The sequence below is a fragment of the Eurosta solidaginis genome, chromosome 2, assembly GCF_040869045.1.
Source record: "Eurosta solidaginis isolate ZX-2024a chromosome 2, ASM4086904v1, whole genome shotgun sequence".
Lineage (NCBI taxonomy): Eukaryota > Metazoa > Arthropoda > Insecta > Diptera > Tephritidae > Eurosta > Eurosta solidaginis.
In genome coordinates, this window is record NC_090320.1 from 75,056,209 (window position 1) to 75,078,778 (window position 22,570).

Consider the following 22,570-nt stretch of genomic DNA (forward strand, 5'->3'; position numbering starts at 1 on the left):
AACTTGAAACTTAAAGCTAATGACTATGACTAAGAAAAGGTTACAATAAATAATCTATTTAATAAATAATAAATAAATAAATAAATAAACGAATGATAGAGTACATTTACTTAGTCAGAAATCAGTATTTTAATTGTCTTGGTTATTATAGAAGCTTGTTGTTTCTTTATTGAAGAGCAGAGCATTGCTTATAAGCCTAAGTCTAGAAGGGAGCGAGTTCCAAAGACGTATGGAAGTAATGAAGAACTGGCGATCAGATATTAGCATACGATGTCTAAAGTGGGTAAGGAGAACAGATCTAGACGACTGGAGAAAATTTAGCCTCTGATACAGATAGTCAGGTTCCTTCATATATATTAATTTATGTAGCGTAGTGAGCGTTTTAAGTTTAATAAGGCTATCGAAAGAAATGTTTAGCAACCTGTCAGCATGATGAGAGACGTGGTCAGATTTTTTGTGTATTGTTGTTGTTATTCAATTTAATTTTATTCGCGCGATACAGTAAGACTATGTGCAAGAGGCTTTTTGTATTGTTTCTCCTTAGCCTCCGTCGTTGTTTATGGTCTCGGTCACGGCTTCTATCTGGGAGTCGGAGTAAAAATCCGAGCACCTGTTTTGTCACTATCAGTTTGGTAGAAAAAGAAAATAGAGGCCCTTATTGTTTTGTATCAAAAACTTAGGGAGGATATCGAATTTTCTACTATTTACCGCCTATTTATCTATAGTGCCATTTACATTCACTTCACATTGATGATCATCCAAAGTCAGTTACCATGTATGTGTGAGTTTATCTTTAGTAATTACTTCGAAGTTGATGCAATTACCACAACTTTAAGTAATGTCTAACACACTCTTGAAAGGCAACAAATAGTTTAAAAACAATATCTAACAACATACAATTATAAGTAAAATAAATCAGGAAATGAATAACTTCAATGTATAAGTAATTTATTTGTGGTACTGTATGCACTCGAGTGAACTACTTTGTACAACTGATGATTTATTCAAATATGTGTATATTAAATAATAAAAGATTGTGTGCAATTTTTATCTGCTTAAATTTCGTTATTATTTATGTATGTATATTCTTATAATTTGCAAAGCAAGTGATCTGCAATTATGCAATAGACCAGCTTTGATGTCTGTTGATTTGACCATGTCGCTTTAAGTTTTTGAGTGATCATTTTGCGGCATTAAAATTTATTCCTTGCCATTTTTTACTTCCGCTAAATTAGAAAATGATAAAAAAGTTGAAATGAAAATGTTGAATTTTTAAGTGATTACGCTGTAAATAGAAAAGAAAAAGGAGTAACATTAAAACATACACTTTGGAAATGAATTACAAGAACAATTTTATACATAAACATGTACATATGTATGTAGGTGAGTTACGAAACATACTCAACAACTTAAAACAATAGTAGCTGTATTTCGTTGCTAACAATTAAAACACTAGCTAGCTTACCGAATTGCATGGAAAGCAACAATAAAAAGTAATCGAGTTGAGTTGGCTAAGTGTTTTCAGTTGAAACGCTTAGGTAATTGTCGTGTTGCATATTCAAAAATATGACACTATTGTGAACGAGCGAATGAAATGAACATACGAATGTGCAGATAAACAAATATGACAAAATAACAGCGTGGCGGCAGGGTGACATACATACAAACAAACACACGCATTTCATGTATTTTGTTTTTGTAATTCTCTTGTTGTGTCAAAAACATACTGCGCTAGAAGTAGAAATGTCATAGCAGCTAAAAAAAGTAACTAATTGCTGATAAACTTCCACCATCTGTATGGATTTGCCATAATGAAACTGTTAAGCTAATTGGAGCGTTTTTTATCAAGCTCGCTTACAAAAAAAAAACAACTAGTGGTATTCACACATACATATGTATATCGCTCATTTACTTCAATAGTGTCATAACTCAAAAAACACAGTTTTTCAGGAGAGCCATCCAAAGATTTTAACTGCAATATGTTGCGCATATAAAGGTATATTTTCATTTTTATAGCACGTGGTAAAGTTTTAACTGAACTACTGAACTACAACACAGATCATAATATTGGGTACGTTTGTATGTTATTAACTCAACAGTCGTGTTTTTTGAGTTATGACACTATTGAAGTAAATGAGCGATATGTACATACATATCGTCGATAAAAGTGCAAAACCGCATATAATTTGTGTAACAAAAAATGGCTTTATTAAGAGGATATTTATTATTTATTATTTATTATATTGACCACATTCCCACCAAGTTATATTCTATTCTACTATGAACCAGATGCAATAAGAATAAAAAAAACTAAGTCTTAGGCCCGGTTTTTCCGTAGTTGGTTAAGCTAAGCTTAAACTACGCTTGCTTAAACTCTAGTCAAATTTAAACTCCAATTAAACTACTGAGCAGTTTTTCAGTCAAAGTTTAAGGCCGCCTTTGGGGTATGCTTTTTTGTGCGGCAACATTGGTTTTTTTATTATCTAGATAATTTGTAAATACGGCAACAGCTGGATGTTGTTTAGCCAAAAAACATGGAAAAAAATTCTCTAGCGAAATATATGTGTATCTAGTTTCGGAAATGATATCCAACATCATTATTTAATTATTCTTAAACCAGATAGTTCTCGAGTTGATATCCAACGTCATTCTCCAATCACTATGCAACATTTGAAAAATTTTGTAAAATTAAAAGTTTTCGAGTTGATCTCCAACGTCATTAATATATTCCAATTATTATCCAGATTTTGAGAAATGTACAGTTCTCAAATGAATGTTCAACACATTTCTCCCGTTGCTATCCTACATTGCATATCGAATTGAGGTGGAGTTGAAAAAAATCTCCAAGGTGGTACCACCAAAACCAACAGCTGTGACAAGGTTTTTCAATTAGTAGACAATTTGTGTTTGGCAAGCATTCCGAGCGTATTTCTGCCATGAAAAGCTCTCAGTGAAAAATCATCAAATAAAATAATAAAAACAAATAGGGGTCCTATTTATAGGAAAAATAAAAAGAGCAACTTGGAAGAGAGGCTCGACCTAAAATTTCTTCGGAGTTTATCGCGCCGCACATTTATTTATTTTTTAAATTATATATATTTCATTTTATTTTCGTGAAAATACTGTAGTATGGAATCTTACTTTTGAGTCCAGTTAGACACCACAATTTCTTAATTAAATTTTTTCAACTTAAGTAATAGCATTTTTTGTTTATAAAAATTTCCCTTTTTTCTGCGTACGCTATGATTCTCGAGATAAGCCACTGTTTCGAAACAACTCTTGAGATTTTAGAAGTATGCCTAGTTATCAACATGAGCTCTAATGGTACTCAAGCCCAAACACTTGTTGGGTATACTCGACGCCATTTCGAACAAACGCAAATAACTGATAGATTAACTAGAGTTTAACCCTGCCAGATCGGCCGCTTAAGCTTAGCTTAAACCTTAGTTAAAGTATACTGGAAAACTGCAGAATAAGTTTAAGCGTAGTTTAACTGAGAAACTGAGTTGAACTTGTACTGAAAAACCGAGAAATTTTCGACATTAATATTGGAAAATTTGTTAAGAAAATGTATGTGCACTTTTGCAATTTCACCGACGATGTGTATATCGCTGCATAATGGCAATCATGTATTCAGAAGCTTTTGTTATATGTATTTGTTTCCTATAAAATTCTTGTATTAGGTTTTACGATCAGTGACTGAACACCATTTTTATTCAAACGATAACTGTTATGGATCTAACGAGTACTAGATGTTAAGGCTCTTAAAAGTATTCGATTTACTTACGTTTCTAATCAAATTTCACTATTCGTATAGTTGATTTATTTAGATTATTCAAATAATCGCAAGCCAACGATTATTCGGTTTTCCAAATCGAGTTTCGATTTTGTATGAAGTGTTCATACAAAAAATTACGTATAGGCCAGCCATATACATAATTTGATCGACTAGAAGATATTGAAATCTTGAAATGATATGTCTCAAAAATTGTGACCCGAGTAATTTTCCGAACTATCCGATTCCGATGAGAAAAGCATAAGTAAGCATACAAAACTTAAGGGGAAAATCAATGTTTTGGTAAGAAAGTTAAAAAATAGTCAACTAACCAGACATGTTCGGGATAATTTATCATTTTTATTTCGATATTATTTCAAACAATTTTGAAACAATTTCGAAAAATTTAGGTTCAGTCAATCTTTCTAGAAATAGTCTTGCTCTACATTAAATAACAACGAACATATTGGCAAGATAAGCCGGACACTCTCATGTTTGCAGCATTACTACAACAGAGTTTTCTAAGAGGCAATATAATTGTTATCAAAGAAGCCTTAAATGTTGGAAATAGGAAGAAATGAGTAATTTAGGTAAAAAATTAAAGCTGTTTGACAAAGTAGCTGCTGTACTATGTGAAGATAAATGACTCTGGAAGTACGCTAAAAATAGCTCCCAAGGTTGTCATGACAAGACCACAAATTGATCCCAAATTACCGCGAGACCCGAAATATACTCCACAAACATTCTGAAATTATGTGGAAGAAGCCTGAAATACTTCTCAAGAGCATCACGAAATGACCTCTTCCCAAGGCAGTCGGTTCGATGTACCGGAGCGACTCGGGATTTTTCCCGACCAAGGACTGTCATTTCAGTGTAACCCCATTTAATTTGTTTCGTCCCTCCCACAAATTGTCATCCTCCCAGCAGCTCCTTGCAGCAGGACTGCTCCATATTCTCTTGCTCCGGGAAGGTCTCCTGACCCCGGTCCTGAGAAATGGTTTTGCTGCATCTGCCCGAAAAGAATCTTTTTAGGACGGTCATACTCTGTTCAGTGTGTCTCGTGTAAGGGATGGTTGCATCGGACAGGTTGTTCTGGGCTTGATCCCAAAACCCGACGTCCACGTAACTTTTATAAATCTTTTGTGGCTCCTTGCTGTTCATGCCCAAGGGCGCCTCGTAGTCTACGTCTAAGCGCCCCCCCCATTACCTTCCAGCAGCCCCGCTGCTCAGCAAGCCACAACAAGTACCCGCTGCTGCTCGCGCCTTACGGCGCCAACAACTCAAACAGCTGCTACCACTCATAACTACAATCTTCGTAGTAGAGTCGGAAGCAATGCTGAGCAACAGCCCCTGCCCCCGTCTTCTCCCCCCCTCTTTTCCGGCAGCAATCGTGTAGGTCAGGGAACCAGACTCTTAGTCCCTACCTCCGTTTGCACCGTTTGCCAGCACAGAATATATATGTTTGCGACATCCGCCCAATGCAGCTCCTGCCTTGGGTGGTGCCACTTTCCTAGATGTTCTGGTCTCCGCGACGGCAACCCCTCGACGGGTTTCATCGCGCCATGTTGCCAGGTCGCAAACCCAAATCATCCGGGTACCCCAATGCTTGCCCAAGGACGCCCAGTCCCAGGGCCACAACAGCAATTGCGTCCTGGCCTTCCTCAACCCAGGCGTAGTCACCCGTCACTTACCCCCAGAGTGGCGACGTCTCCCCTCATGCACTTCAGAATTCTGCAGTTAAACTGTAATGGACTAACTGGGAAGATTACGGAGATAGTCAATTTCATGAAGCGGCACAACATCCGCATTGCTGCGATTCAAGAGACTAAACTCACAGCACGATCTGCATTGCAGACCTGCTCTGGGTATAATGTCCACCGAAAAGATCGCGAGAGCGGAAATGGAGGCGGCCTCGCGTTTATAATACACCACTCTGTGCAATATCACATATTTGATCCTGGCATCGACCGCAGGGACAACGTCTTAGAACGTCAAGGCCTATCTGTCCGGTCAGGCGATGCAAACCTAGAAATCATCAACATCTACATCCCCCCTGCCACCTGTTGCCCCGGTGGATACCGCCCTAATATCAGAGCCTTACTCACTGGAAACAATCGCATTATTTTAGGCGACTTCAATGCCCATCATGATCTATGGCATTCAAATTTGCGGGCGGACAGTAGGGGCGAGATGTTGGCGGATCAAATAGAAGAAACGACGTTCTGCACAATAAACGGAGACGCCCCCACACGTATGGTAGGAAGCTGTCACAGTTCGCCAGATATCTCAATCGTGAGCGCAGAACTCGTAAACTGCGTCAACTGGCAGCCGATGGTATCATTGGCATCCGACCACCTGCCTATACTTGTTTCGCTCGAGCGTACCGCCGACTTCATCGTCACCGAAAAACGCACTTTCATAAACTTTAAAAAAGGAAAGTGGGAAGAATATAAATCCTTTACAGACAACCTCTTTGCTGCCCTCCCTATCCCGACTGATGCCCGCCAAGGGGAGCGTGCCTTCCGCAAGGTCATTGAATCCGCCTCGGCACGTTTCATTCCCGCCGGGAGAATTCCCGAAATCCGGCCCCACTTCCCGGCGGAGGCCGCAAACTTAGCGAGAGAACGTGACCTTATAAGGCAGCTTGATCCAGGCGACCCCCAAATAAGGGATATAAACCAACGCATCAGATTGCTTGTGGATGAACACAAGCGGGCGAAATGGGAGGAGCACCTAAGAGGTTTTAACCTCTCTACCGGTGTGGGTAAACTTTGGTCCACCGTAAAGTCCCTATCGAATCCGACTAAGCACAAAGACAAAGTTTCCATCGCCTTTGGCGAAAAAGTGCTGTCGGATGCGAAAAAATGCGCGAGCGCTTTCTGCCGACAATATATAATGCATTCTACGGTCGACAAAGTTAGACGGAGGGCCAACAGACACGCACATAAACACAAATTCAGCGCGTCACCAATCACCATCACCGCTAAAGAGGTTGAGGACGCCATTGGTCGCGCTAAACCATCCAAAGCAGTGGGCCCAGACGGCATAGCCATGCCGATGCTTAAAAGCCTAGGGAAAGAGGGTTTCAAATATTTAGCGCAGGTCTTCAACCTGTCTCTTTCCACCTTTGTCATACCCGAGAAATGGAGAATGGCCAAGGTGGTCCCGCTACTAAAGCCTGGTAAACCAGCTAACATAGGAGAGTCGTATCGTCCGATATCTCTCCTATCGCCAGTAGCAAAGACGCTCGAAGCCATTTTGCTCCCTTATTTCCAAGCAAATTTGCAACTAGCCTCCCATCAGCATGGCTTCAGAAAACTCCATAGCACTACCTCCGCGCTAAATGCCATCAGCACCCAGATAAATTGCGGTTTAAATCAAAACCCCCACCATAGAACAGTACTCGTAGCGCTAGACCTATCAAAAGCTTTTGATACGGTCAACCATGGCTCGTTACTGCAAGACCTGGAAGGGTCTACCCTTCCCCCATGTCTTAAAAGGTGGACCGCAAATTATCTGGGTGGTCGGCAGGCATCGGTGCTATTTAGAAACGAAACATCAAAGCCAAGGAGAATTAAACAAGGGGTGCCACAGGGTGGTGTCCTATCCCCACTTTTGTTTAATTTCTACATATCTAAGCTACCTTCACCACCGGAAGGAGTCACAATCGTTTCCTACGCCGATGACTGCACAGTAATGGCCACAGGCCCAGGCCCACAGATCGATGAGCTATGCAATAAAATAAACGGCTACCTCCCTGATCTCTCCAGTTTTTTCGCCTCGCGAAACCTGGCATTATCACCGACTAAATCTTCCGCGACCTTATTTACAACATGGACGTCCCAAATGTCGACCATTTTGAACATCCACGTCGATGGCTCTACGCTGCCGACTGTCCTACACCCCAAAATCTTGGGTGTGACGTTTGATCAGGATCTACATTTTGGTGAGCACGCAGCCGCAATTGTTCCGAGAATTCAGAGCCGTAACAAAATCCTCAAATCCCTTGCTGGCAGTACCTGGGGAAAAGATAAAGAAACGCTCATGACTACATACAAAGCAATTAGCCAGCCGATTACGTGCTACGCGTCACCCATATGGTCGCCAAGCCTAAAAATTACCCACTGGAAGAAGCTACAGGCCTGCCAAAATACTGCTCTCAGAATTGCCACGGGCTGTCTTCTTATGTCCCCAGAACACCATCTACATAATGAGGCGAGAATACTCCCCATCAGGGAAAGAAACGAGATGCTGACCAAACAGTTCCTGTTGAATACCCAGAAACCTGGGCATCCCAACAGACATCTGATTGACGAGCCAGCACCGCCTAGGGGCTTAAGGAGTCATCTCCGTAAGCATTTTGAGGAAATACGACATCTGAGAACACAGCCGTATGAAGCGAAAAAACATAAGCAGGTCCTTGGTGAACTCCACAAACAGGCGTCGGACCTTTATGCCGGGAATTGCCCGGTGAACCCAGTACTCAAAGTAAAGTATCCAAAACTTGCGGAAGAGGAACTCATACTCCCCAGGGAAACGCGTGTCACTCTGGCTCAACTTCGTTCTGGATACTGTAACAGGTTAAACTCTTACCTATCCAGAATCAACCCCGACATACAAAATGTATGCCCCGCTTGCAATGTGTCCCCACATGACACCAACCATCTCTTTAATTGTAATGTGGAACCAACGCCTCTAACACCCCTTTCCCTATGGTCCACCCCTGTTGAAACAGCAAGTTTCCTTGGACTCCCGTTAGAGGATATTGATGACAGTTTGTGATCGGTCGCGTCTGTTAGGTGGGGCGAAGCACTGCTACAACAACAACAACATCACGAAATGACCAAATTATGTGCCAGGAAGAGGTTCAATATAGTTTCCAAAACCGTCTCGAAATTATTATTAAATGTAGAAATAAATACTGAGAGCAAACCAAATTGGCAATGGATGGCGGAAAACCGTTTCAATTTTATTCCATCTAGACAAGTGAGAGACCTTGGGCTAGTTTGCTTTGGAACATATTTTGTGGCTCCATGACTTTGCTCCTATCGAATTAACTCTTAAATATTTTCTAGAAAGCATTTATGAATTTTAAATTTTTTTTACAAGAACTATTAATGAAAATTTCAAATACAAGAAAATTAGGATGTCCGTTACATAAAACAAAAAAGGCAGGCAGTTATTGAAACAAAGATTACGAGGAACAAATACTTAACGGACAAATGAATAGCTATTAATTAACAATTTCATAAATGCATATAATGCACAAGAATATATATATGTCTTAATATTATTCAACTAACAGTTAAATGCATTCTCTTCAACAATTCCTTCTGGTGGAGGAGGAACGACCAATTTAGCCCTCATTATCGTAGAATTTACTTTACCCTCAACTGGTGGAATAACACTTCTAAATACGTCTAACTCCATTTCTATGCATTATAAGAAATAATAAAATTAATTAATAAAGGATAGCGAGCCATGAAATTTACAATAGACACTAAATGTACAATTGCTCAAAAAAAATTAGCAGTGATTAAATGAAAAATTAGCAAACGTTGGATTCATAGAGAAAATTTCATATTTCTATGTGTGCTTAGGTACGGTGTGCTCGAGCCGCCTGTTGTTGTTGTTGTTGTTGTAGCGATACGGTTGCTCCCCGAAGGTTTAGGGAGTGATCGATGTGATGGTCCTTTGCCGTTTACAGATCCGGTACGCTCCGGTAACACAGCATCATTAAGGTGCTGGCCCGACCATCTCGGGAACGATTTATATGGCCACATTAAACCTTCAGGCCAATCCGGTATTTTAGTCGCCTCTTACGACAGGCATACCTACCGCGGGTATATTCTAACCCCCTGACCCGCTGGGTTAAGAGCCGCCTAATAACTACAGCAACAATGCTACTTAATTGGTGGTCTGCAAGCTGATAATGCGCCGCTATTGCACAGGGCAAATGTGCGTTTGATTTGCTATTGATGATCAATAGATAGTTAACATTTTATTTGACACATGGCGTAGGGTGGTCATTGGAGTTATTTTGTCACCTTCTAGCCGACTTCGACTTATTTCATTCAAGGTGATGACAAAGCGAATTCAGACCAAAGGCATTGAATTCGCCTCGTATACAGCAAGTTTATTACTTTTGGATTGCTCCAAATATGAGCGAAGATATATCGCTAATTTACTTCAACAGTGTCATAACCCAAAAAACACAATCTTCCAGGAGAGCCATTCAAAGATTTTAACTGTCATATGTCGCGCATATAAAGGCATATAAAGGCATATTTTCATTTTTATAGCACGTGGTAAATTTGTAACTGATCACAACGTTTTTTTTTATACAACACAAGTCAAGATATTGGGTACGTTTATATGTTGTTAACTCAAAAGTCATGTTTTTTGAGTTATGACACTATTGAAGTAAATGCGCGATATGTAATACTCCTATATTGCTACAAAAGGCTAGGTACATTCCCAAACATCAGAGCGCCGAGATATTGCTGTTTGAACGTTTTTGTTCAATAATCGAATGTACCTAAATTTAAAATTTTTCTTGTCATCAGAATGGCTGTCTTATTTTGATCTCGAATTCAAAACACATTGCGAGCATTTTCTATTAGCAATATAGAAGTATTATATATATGTGAGCAAACGATGTTTAACCGAGTGAAACCAGTTTGACATCTTAAAGTAGTAACTTCATAAGGAGCTGTTTATTTACGCTACGTTTTGTTTCAGATCTTCGTTACTTGACAAAGAAGATGCCAACGTCATAACGGCAAAAGAGGACGGGTACCGATTGCTTGTGCTCAGTAACTCGCATTGAGTTACAGAATAAGGCAATTGATATATATATATTCCCGCTGAAGTTTTGTTTTATAATTCTATACGGGCTCGCGTGAACCGCTTTCATCACGCTTTTTATTTTGTGAACAGTTGTACCATGCATGCATGTATGTATATATATAAGGTTCATACCTGCTGCTATACCCGCAATAGCTTCTGAAGCGAAATGTTTTACATCAACGTCTGGATCTGAATTTAGTTTCTCAAGAGTGGGCTTTACTTGTGAGTCGATGACACTAGCTTCAAGGAACGGCGAAATTTTCTGTAAAGTCTTGGCAACATTAAAACGTACATTCGCAACGGGATCTGTAGCCAATAGAAGAACTGTTGGTAAAAGCAACTTAGTGGTAATGTCTGTGCCACAAACTTCAGCGAGCATATTTAAACAGAAAAGACATGTCATACCTGTTAAATGAAAACTCTGTAAATAATATTTTTATAATTTCTGTGAGTACTTACGGTGTAAATAATTTTTATTGCGTGACATAACCAAAATCATAGGAATAATTGCTTGCTCAGCCCATTGGGCACCAAATTGTTCAACTAGCTTTTTCATATTTAGAGTAGCTGCTTCACGTATAGCATACACATGATCATTCAACCAACCCATACATAAGCCGCGCAGCTTTTGATCGAAAAATTCTTGACCTAATTGACCCGCCAATGCGGGCATGTATTCGATAATTGCTAAACGCACTCGCCATTTAGAATCTTCAGCTAGTTCAACAATGGCTGGTAATAATGACTATGCAAAGAGAAACAGGAAATGATAACATATTTTATAAATCTATACTTGACAAACATTACCTGTGAAAGTTGTTGAATCCCTATGACGTCGTTAACACAGTCAAGATTTGAAATAATGTTTAATCGAACTTCAGGGCATTCATCCTTTAGCTGAATAAGAAATAGGGGTAAAAGATGTTCGACAGTATTGTATGCGCCTAACATAGGACTCAATCCCATAATAACTGATGCCAAAGCTGACTTTACATGAGGATTAGGATCAGATACTAACTCACGAACATATGGCAATATTGAGCTCATAATAATTTGCATTTGGTTAGATTTATCTAAATTGGCGCAAAAATCTTTTACTTTTGTTGCAACAGCTGCCCTTACTTCGGCTTCGGCATCCTTCAGCAAATACTACGAAGTCAGTAGTATTATTGGTAATAAATAGTAGTTATATTTGTATGTATTATATTAATAGGGATTTTAAAATGAGTTTTATAAGAAAAACAGTGAATTATATTTATTATGACACTGACCTGAAAAGCGGGTACCAAATCAACACGTGTTATCTCCGGACCAACAGCTTTTTGTAAATCAACAAATTTCTCTGCAACCATATATCGTACGCGCCAAGAGGAATCGCTGGCACATTGGCGCAATGTTGGCAAAACTAACTACACAAAAAAAAAAAAACAAATTACTGACATTTTCATACATACTTAAATAGAATACGAATTTCCTTACATGCTCAACATCTTCTTGAGGCAGCAATTGTGCAATGCTAACACATGCTTCTACTGCCAATAAACGAACAGAATCCTAATTGAAAAAAGTGTGTGATGAATATATTTTTGTCCAGTTCCCTTATTATTATTTTATTGCTTACTTGATCATCTTGAGCCAGTTGTACAAAATTGGGAATCAAATCTGACTTAAGATATTCGATTTCCACAACTTTAGCGAACTCGCCTAATTTACTTGCAGCAGCACGGCGTACCATTGGTGTTTCATCTTGACACAACTTACGGAAGTTTGCACGTAACTCTGCTTTAACCGGTTGTGATACTCTGGGATAGCAAACAGAAAAGAGTCCACAGGCGGATGTACGTGAAGTGAACCAATCTCCGGAAACCAACCGTTGCAATGTTGGTACGACATGAATTTCCAAATCTTGAGCGCTATGTTCTGCTGCAACCGTACGTAGAGACTCCACTGCTTTATCTCGAACCACAGTTTCTTCAACAGTTGCCAAGCTTTCAAGTGGCGGTATTAAATACATAGCATATTCTGGTCCACCAACCAAACCTAAAAGCGAATTTGGATACTATAATAATAAAGGAACATGTGTGTAAAAAGATGATTTAATCTATTACTTGTAAAGTTGCCCAATTGATCAGCAAGTGCCAAAAGTACTTCATCTTCATCGTAAATGGTTTCGGTCAAAAACGGAATAAGTTCCGACCGAGTACGTTCTTCTCCCAATGCAAGAGCTATTGTTGACAATTTTTTTATGGAATTCAATCGTAGCTAAGTAGATATAAAGGATTTTATATATTTCTTAAAAATTAAAAAAAATCTTACCTGCACATCCTCATTTTTCAGCTCATCGATTAGTACAGCGATCGGGTAGAGCGAGTCATCGACAGATTTGTCGCTTGCTGCCATTTTTTCAATTCAGTTTGGTTTTCCAAAGTAACTAATAGTTTGATACACACAAAACGTATAACACGACACACCTATAGTTTATTATAATAAACGCGCTTCTGTATTTAACTCTTATTATTTTTTGTTTGACCTCAACATTTAATTTTCTACGCGTAGAATCTTTTCCTTTCCAACGATTGATATAAGGCCGAACAAGAATCGGATGCCGAATGATAAATAGAGATGTGACAATTGACATAGTTATCGATAGATTCCTATTCGCGGTTGTATATCGAAATATATATAAAGTTTGCGGAAACAAATTTGAATGCGAATAATAACAAGTTCGGCACATCACTAGATTAGGTTTGATAAAGGAAAAGTTAAGCAGACAAGAACAATATGAAAACTCAGTTTCCCGCAAAATTGGCACAAACACAAACATATTTTTCGAAAATCAAAAGTTGCACAACCATATATATTTTGAGAATAAAATTTTGTTAATAAAATTTTTTTAAAGGTATTTGTTCAACCGGCTTTAGGTCCAATTTTAAGTATTAAAACACCAAAAATTGTTTTTTCTTTAGTTTACCAATATATTTCGGTTACACACGGTAACCGTCTTCAGGGCTTTGAACTATAAACAAATTACAGAAACATAAAATAAAAATACAATTGACATAAAAAATTGATCAAACATGAACATTTCTCTACATACATTATTTTACACGTCTTCGCTGTTTAACGTGGAGCTAGTTACTTTCCGCATATTGTTTATCAAGAGTTTGTAGTAGCTCGCGCAGTTATCAATGTCCGTTTTGTAATTCATTCGTATGTTAGTCGGTGTGTTTAAAATATTAAGTACTTCTAAAGACAATCTCTTATTATATTGTTTCTCTTCCTGAAGTATTGTTGTTTGGTTAAAGTTCGGAGAGTGGTTTTTCGTCGTACAGTGTGTCATAAGTACTGTTTTTTGGTGAGTTGCTTCGTGACAATGTTTAAAATCTGATTTATGTTGGGCTAGTCGAGTTTTTAATTTAGCTTTGGTTGTGCCCACATATATATTATTGCATGATTCCATGTCATTTCCATTACATGGTATTTTATATACCACACTGCTTCTATCCGCCTGAGGTACCTTAGATTTTGTTCTGTTGAATACATTTTTTAATGTGTTAATTGGCTTGTGCGCTATTCTAACTTTTTCTTTATTATAACAATTCGAGTTTGCTAAGCGCTCTGATAAATTTGGTACATAACATAATGACTTGAAAATTTCAGGTTTTTGTGATTCCCGTTGACTAGCTTGTGATGTACATCTTTTAATTAGGGTATTTGTAATATTTTCAGGAAAATCTTGACTTTTTAATAATACTTTTGCTTCTTCTTTGACCCTCTCGTGGTAAGCGTCATCTGATATTGTAGCGTCATGTAGTGCCAGCCAACTAAAAACTAAAAATAAAACTAAAAACTAAAATAGCTGGCATCACCCCACATGCAACCATGCATGTATGCACTTGGCGTTACTGCCCTACAAAAAATTTGGTCACAAAACTTACCCACGCCCATGCAAATGTGACTACGAATATAACCTATAACTGTAAAATGACTAGTCAAATGACGTGGATTGACGCGAGCGTTTTTGCAGGGTGGTTGAAAGCAGGGATGCACCTTAACGTTAAGCTAATCGTTTATCAAAAAATTTCCACCGTTTCCGTTGAAACACTTCGAAATATTATCGATAAAGAAATTATCAAGATAAATTGTATCTCGTTTTTAACCGAAACGAAAAGCTTTCGTTAACGTTAAAAATGTTAACGAAAACGTGATACTTTATGTTTGAATTATGCTGGCAATGCTATAGCCATGGTGAAGCCGTAAGGTGGCAACAACGAGCGCACATACACACACAAACTCTATGTAATTTGTTTGTGTAATTCGTTGGTGGTAATGTCAAAAATACTCTGAGAAATGTTCGTACTGTCAAAATTCATGAGAAAAGTTGCAATCAGCTTGGATAATGCTTTCACCTTTATTGACTCCGCCATCAATCAGCTTTGCCAGCATAGTTTGAAATTAATAATCAACATAAACGATTTGATTTCGTTTTGATATGGCAGAAAACGAAACGAAATCATTTCGTTAATTTGACGATCTTAACGTTAATAAACGAAACGAAATGACTTCGAATAAACGAAACGAACGAAGTCATTTCGTTTCGTTTATTAACGTTGATTATCGTAACGAAATGATATCGTTTCGTTGGTTAAGCATGACTGGTTGAAAGAGTCGAATGACGGAGAGAATTCTGATTGGCTGAATCTTCCGTTACTCGACTCTATCACGCCACTGCATCATGCGATTTTACCGCTATGCACTTTTGGCATAGCGGCAGGGCCGCTTTGAAGCGTCAGCATTTTTTCTACAGTTTTCAGTTAGAATTGAGCCGGCCGCCGCGTGAGAACTAAACGCTAAAAATTAAGTAAAACTAAGGTGAACCAAATTAGAAAGACAGAAAAACTAAATTATAAAATTAAGAACTTAAAACAATATATATATATATATATATATATATTTGTATGAACAAACCAAAAAGTATATTTTTTAAATAAAAGAAACTAAAATGTATTAAAATAGTGTTTTGCTGTGTGTGTGTGCGTGTGGCTGCAAGCCCAAAAATAAGTGGCATCGAAATGCCACTTTACATGGCGACCGTGACACAATCTGCAGATTGTAATATAGTGGAAAAACTGGACAGTCTAAAATTTTACATATGTAAAATGAGTGAAGATTGTAATAAATGTGCTGAAAAAAAAAACACTATGAAGTGCCGTAGAGTGAAACCCAAAATGTGTGGGTATATGCCTCATCATTGGACTCCTTTATTGGACCATTTTGACTAAATTCTGGAAGAAGCAGCATAAGTGTGAGAAGGCAAAAGTCTATAGTGCATGGGTCGTTTTAAATAAAGGAAAAATATAAAAATGTTAAAACGAAGAAAAAAAAACTACAAAAAGTACAAAATGAAAAAAATTACATAAAAATTCAAAGTCTAAAATTCTTTAAACACAAATTTTTCAAAAAAAAAAACTTTCAAAGTGAAGAACCATAACTGTATGGACAAATTTAGTAAACACCATTAATTCTGAACAAAAAAAATACCACAAACAATTTTAAGCTAAGTATTTGCAAAACAAATCTTTACGAAATACACACATTAAATTCAAAAATGTTTTTCAACTAATTCAAAAAATTACTACAAAAGCATAAAATCAATAAATTACAAAAATTGTTCAAGTTCGAAATACTGGCGAAAACAAATCAAAATTTCTACTCAAACTACGAAAATTTACTACATTACTTAATATTAAATTCTAACAAATTTCGACATTTTCAACTAAATACATGGAAACTTAACCCTACGCAAAAAAAATGCAAATATGTCATAAATATCACGAAATTTATACAAACTACTTAAAAAATTATCTACAAACAAATTTTCGTAAAACTTTTAAATATAATAAAGCCACGGCAGTTTTGGCTTATATACATATACATATATGCTGGTGTATACAGCTAACAAAAGCGCTAAAAAAAAAAAGCCAATCGCATGGTTAACGGCACATAATCACGCCAGAAACCATTTAATATAACGGTGAATAAATAATGGCGCTAAAGCCGTGAAATCAACTTTATCATCAGAGAAAGAAAAATCCGGAAGAGTAAACGCCGACAGAGGAATCTCCAGCAAAAACAGCAGCAGCGGAGAGTATATTGGCAGCAGTGGAGCACCATGAAAAAGCAGTACCAGACCGGCAGCAGAAAGGGGTAACTGCCGCAAATATATGTATGTAACCATTTATTTCTATTTCTAATTATTCTTACATATATTTCTACCAACATTGATAAAAATTTAAAATTTGCATAATAATTCAAAGTAAACTAAATTTTAAATTTCGGGTTTTGCGTTTTTCCATAAGGCCGATCATAGCAGTAAGCAACTATATATTTTAATGTGCCTACTAATAAATTTCAAATGCCCTATCTATACAAACATTCAGCTATTGATTTGCGTTGCAAATTTACTTGAAACTTTATTGTTTTGGCAATATTTAAATCAGCAACTTTTCGGAAATATTTGAAAATTAGTGGTTATTATAATAATATGGAAATTGCATTAAGCTTATAAAACCGTGAATTTTTGTTTATAAATCATTTAGAAATAAGCGTCCAGTTATTGAAAAAAAATAAAAAACGCTTATGAAAATAATTTAAAAATTTCCATGTCGAAAAAGTTGACAAACAGTTTTTCGTATTTTGTAAACAATTTACTTTCATACTCTAAATATTTATAAACAAATAACCTCAACGCCTACGAAATGGTTTTGAGAAAAATTAAAATAATATTGAATTTATTATTATCACAGCAAATCTGTTTCTAAGCCTCTTTAAATCAAAAATTTATTATTTTTATAATAAAATCGCCCTCTGGTATGCCAGGAAATGAAATTTTTGCCTTCATATACAAAAACTGAATTTAATTTGGAAACAATAAAATATTTTCATTCATTTTGTTCGATTTCTATGGGAATTATAAAAACATTTTGGAATTTTATTAGAAGCGGTGCGTCCGTGATATAATATACGTCATACTTTTCATACCTTCAATATAAAGCGATGTGGTCGTAAACATCGCCGTATATTCGGAAAAATTTTGGTTAGGCTTGTGAAAACAAGTGCGGTTTTTTTATATTTTTTTCCAATAGTCCGAAAAAAATATACCAGCCTGTTTCGGTTTTCTACAGAATAAATAAAACCGGAACACGCTTGCCTATTTCCTTTTGCAAAGCCCATTCTGGGGGGCGAGAAACCACAGACCAAGTGTCCTTTTTAGGACAGCCTGTCCATTGGTTAGCTAGCGGGGCTAACCTAGTGGGGGACAGTCGGTAAGTCCGACTAATTTCGGCACGGAAGGGGGTAGGCATTTCTCTAGCCTATAATTTAGAGAAAATCCGCAGACCGGATGTTCCTTTGTTTTCAAAAAAAAAAACAAATTATATAATTTTCTTAACCAGACTTACTATTTTATAAAATTTATACCAAACGCGACAACTATTAACAGGATTTTCAAATAATACTCGGATTTACAAAATTCTTACCTGATTTACAAAATTTTTTTCTTTTAAAATAATTTTCAATAAAATTACCCTGTTTCAAACACATGTCCGATTCTGAGGGCAATTCCAGCGATAAATCAAGCTCTAAAGGAAGGTGTTCATTAGCTCGTCAAGAAGATTTTTTAGGATTTAATGACTCAGATATCGCAGAAAATAATAATTCAAATTTTCAGTCAGTAACTAATATTATACACACTCAGCCTTCAGCAAATCCGTCTAATAATTCAGACAACCTACTAACTAGCACTTCCAATTTTCAGCCAGGAGCTGACTTTTCCAATTTTCCCTCTACTTTAAATTCTTCTACTTTGCCTTCAACAAATAATTCTTCAGATTTACAATCGAATAACAATATTTCAATCATGGCAACCTCAGAACAGAAAAAGGTATTCATTACCACCCTACAAGAAACGCTGATAGTTTTACTAATACACTCACACTTGTAATTGACAATGCTGATCTTGCGATGACGTAAACATTGATACCCAAATTTATGTATGTTCCTTTGTTCGCTCACGCATGTTCGCATGTTCCCAACGACAGCCTATAATCATGAAAAAGGACTGAAACTGGGAAGGCTTCGGATACCTGGTACAGAAAAAAAGAACATACAGCAGATACCATAATACATGTGAGACAGATACATAATTCTCAACGGAATTTTATGTATGCGAGAACAGATTATCCGATTTAATCGTGTTGTCACTACTGACTGTCATATGACAATCAAGTGATTATCACGGTTGTTTTGTTATTTTTTAAATTCCGCCATTTTCAACCGACGAAACCCATATAAAAAATAAGTTTAAAAAATGAAAAAGAGAGCATTTCAAAGCTCCATGCTAAAAGAAAAAAAAATCGAAAATAATATTAAAAAATACCAAAAGCTGGCGGAATGTATGGGGCGCACTCAAAAAATTGATACGCGAAAAATAATAGTGGTTAGTGGTGATTCATTTTTAAATGTTTTTCCGCATGAGGAAAGCGCTCTTCTGTTGTTTTGTTATTTTCTGAATTTAAATTGAACATTTTGAACTCGAATTCTTATAAAACTATTTATTTTAAACAAATAATAAACACGCATGCTTTTATCACGTACAAAATTAAAAACGTAATGAAATAAAGTAAATAAAAAGCAAAAAGCATTGTTTCATTTTTGGCGGAATATAACAATGGTCATTTATGATAGTATAACAGTCAAACCTGATATCTACAGTAAACTATCATTTATGACACTTTTTGATAGTTAGAGTGTCAGCACTGATCCAGGAAAAGAAATGAGAGTGAGCAGTACGGCTATATACTTAATCAGTAGGCCATGTTGGTGTATAAGAAGGAGACAAAAACTCACACGTACACAGTTGTTTACATCACATTTGCGCAAGTCCCCTTAAGTTTGTGATAGAAAGTTTGTATGAGGCGCTGATCGTTAGGTTGACATTGCTGACAATCAGATGATAGTCATATGATAGTCAGTGTTCTTGTAGGGCAGTTGCGCCTCAGTTATTAGGGACAACTACAGCGGCGATCCACTGGCATTAGAATCTTTTATCGACAAAATAAAATTAATTGAAGTCTTCTCAGATGAAAATTTAAATAGCACTTTTATTGCATTTTTGAAATCCAAACTTGAGGGAAAAGCACGCGAAGCATTACCAACCGTAATAAATTCAGTCGATGACATAAAGATTGCCTTGAGAAATATAATAAAACCCGACAACTCGAAAGTTGTTTCTGGTAAAATCGCGTCTTTACATGTCATCAATAATAACTACTCAGACTTTGCTAAGCGCGTTGAAGAACTATCCGACGCATTGGAACGTTCTTTGATTATTGAAGGTATGACACAAGCCAAGGCACATGAAATGGCCGTAGAGCAAACAGTGAATGTGTGCAGGTTGAACACTCGTTCAGAATTGGTCAAATCCATCCTGGCTTCAACTACCTTCAGTGATTCAAAAGACGTAGTTGCAAAAATGATTGTTGAACGTAATAATGAAGTTAAGGAAAGACAAGTACTAGCATTCCGTACTCGTGGTAATTGGCAAAGTAGCTTTCGAGGAAATTATAGAGGTAATAATTTCAATAGTAGGTACAACAATCCAAATGCAAGATTCAACAATAACAATAGAAATAACTACAACAATAATAATTATGGGTACAATAGTTCTAATAGAGGTAATAATGACAGATATAGCACTAATAGAAACAATCAGCCTAGTAGCAGTAACAATAATGCTAATAATAATAATAGACGTTCAAATTCGCGAAGTAATGCCAATGTACGCGCTTTAAACGTGAACGACCCTCAGGAGCGAACACTGGGGGATCAGGATCACGATTTTAATTAACCGAATCTTCTTCAAAAATATTTAAATCCGTCTACTGCTTGAACCTTAATTATTCAGATTTTATTGAACTCCAATGTAGCGATTCCTACAAACCGTGTACTTTTCTAGTAGATTCTCAAGCAGATATTTCTTTAATCAAAATTTCAAGTTTATCTCAAAATTGCAACTTTAATAGTAATGAAATTATTAATATAACAGGCGTAACAGCAGAAACAATTTCAACTTTAGGAACCCTAAAAACCAAATTAATTGCATATAAATTTTTAATACCGCATACTTTACATGTAGTTAACGACGATTTCAATATACCTTCAGACGGAATACTCGGCAAAGACTTTTTAAAATTAAATAAATGCATTATTAATTATGCAAGCGATAGCATAACTATTAATACCGGATTAGATAACACAGATATACCAATTTTACACGGCACAAGCACTGATTCTTTAGTTATTCCTCCGAGATGTGAAGTTTATCGGTTATTTAAATTACCAAAATGCGACAATCCCGTTTTTGTAGACTCACAAGAGATCTGTAGTGGTGTTTTTACGGCAAAGTGCATTGTTGACACAAATAATCCAGTTATAAAAATTTTAAATATTACTGACGAAGTAAAACATGTCAACAATTGCAATATCGTAACGGAAGATATCACCAACTACAATGTCTACAAAATCAATGAAACTTCAAAAGGTCAAAAACGCTTAGAGGAATTAACGAAAATTTTGAAAAATCAAATGCCGGGTTATGCTCAAAAACAATTACTAGATTTATGCTTAAAATATGCCGATGTATTCGCTTTAAAAACGTATGACTTTAAATAATTTTTACGAACAAAAGCTACGTTTAACTGATAAAAATCCAGTCTATATAAAAAATTATCGTTTACCATATACACAACGTGAAGAAATTAATAAACAAGTCGAAAATTTAATGCGAAATGATTTAATAGAACCCAGCTTTTCTAATTATAACAGTCCTTTAATTTTGGTACCGAAAAAAGATCCTTCAGGCCAAAAGTCTTATCGTATGTGCGTTGATTTCAGAGCAGTCAACAAAAAGCTTATCGCAGACAAATTTCCGTTGGCACGCGTAGACGACATACTCGACAATCTTGGCAGAGCCAAATATTTTTCAACTTTAGATCTTTTTTCTGGTTTTCTCCAAATACCACTTCATGTTAATTCTAGAGACTTACATCTTTCCGTACATATCGAGGAGCTTTTCGTTGGAAAGTTTTACCTTTCGGTTTAAATATAGCACCAAACTCTTTTTCACGTATGATGTCATTAGCATTTTCAGGCATTTCGCCAAATCAAGCTTTTATGTACATTGACGATGTTATCGTCATCGGATGTAGCGAAACACATCACCTCAAAAATTTAGAAAAAGTTTTCGATACTTGTAGAAAATTCAATTTAAAGTTAAATCCCAACAAATGCAATTTCCTCGTTCTGAAGTAACTTTTTTAGGCCATAAATGCACCTCAAAAGGTCTACTGCCAGATGACTCAAAAATAGACGCAATTAAAAATACAATAAGCCAAAAGACAAAGACGCTGTTAGGCGATTCGTTGCAATTGCAAATTATTATAGGCGTTTTATACCTAACTTTGCGTCACTGGCAGCGCCTTTAAATCGTCTAAATTGGAAAAAAGTTGAATTTGTTTGGGATGATGCTTGCGAAAATGCTTTCGAAAAATTAAGATTATCATTAATGTCTCCTCAATTATTACAATACCCTGATTTTTCAAAAGAACTTATTATCACTGCAGATGCATCTAAGAGTGGTTGTGGCGCTATATTAAGCCAAAAGCATGGAGATAATGATTTACCGATTTGCTTTGCATCAAAATCTTTCAATAAAGCCGAACAGAAAAAGGCAATCATAGAATTAGAACTTTTAGCAATACATTTTGCTATAAAACATTTTCGGCCGTATGTTTACGGTACACATTTCACGGTAAAATCAGACCATAGACCATTAGTTTATCTATTTAATATGAAAGATCCTTCCTCGAAACTCTCTAGAATCAGATT

General features: G+C 36.5%; 1 protein-coding gene across 6 annotated transcripts; it reads right to left on the reverse strand.

Moving 5' to 3' along the window:
- Positions 1-927: 927 nt before the first annotated feature.
- Pp2A-29B (Protein phosphatase PP2A regulatory subunit A) lies at positions 928-13,235 on the reverse strand. 6 transcript variants are annotated; one of them, XM_067765744.1, is made up of 10 exons: positions 12,941-13,235; positions 12,733-12,886; positions 12,246-12,664; positions 12,104-12,178; positions 11,896-12,033; positions 11,432-11,773; positions 11,084-11,369; positions 10,757-11,029; positions 9,079-9,207; positions 928-1,226 (listed from the first exon to the last, which is right to left on the reverse strand). In XM_067765744.1, exons 1-10 carry the CDS (start codon positions 13,022-13,024, stop codon positions 1,201-1,203), a joined length of 1,926 nt encoding a protein of 641 aa, XP_067621845.1. In that variant the 5' UTR covers positions 13,025-13,235; the 3' UTR covers positions 928-1,200. The 6 variants fall into 6 exon arrangements, with proteins under 6 accessions (XP_067621845.1, XP_067621846.1, XP_067621847.1 ...); XM_067765745.1 differs by having other exon boundaries at positions 928-1,285; XM_067765746.1 differs by having other exon boundaries at positions 9,163-9,207; positions 12,941-13,234.
- Between the last annotated feature and the right edge of the window lie 9,335 nt (positions 13,236-22,570).

Excerpts from the sequence above, each read along its gene's own strand:
- Pp2A-29B (XM_067765744.1), bottom strand. The coding sequence starts at position 13,024 with ATGGCAGCAAGCGACAAATCTGTCGATGACTCGCTCTACCCGATCGCT. Across the intron at positions 12,665-12,732 it reads TCAATTGGGCAACTTTACAA|GTTTGGTTGGTGGACCAGAA; the intron begins GTAATAGATTAA and ends ATTCGCTTTTAG. Across the intron at positions 1,227-9,078 it reads TGAAGAGAATGCATTTAACT|CGGAAGTAAAAAATGGCAAG; the intron begins GTTAGTTGAATA and ends TTTCTAATTTAG.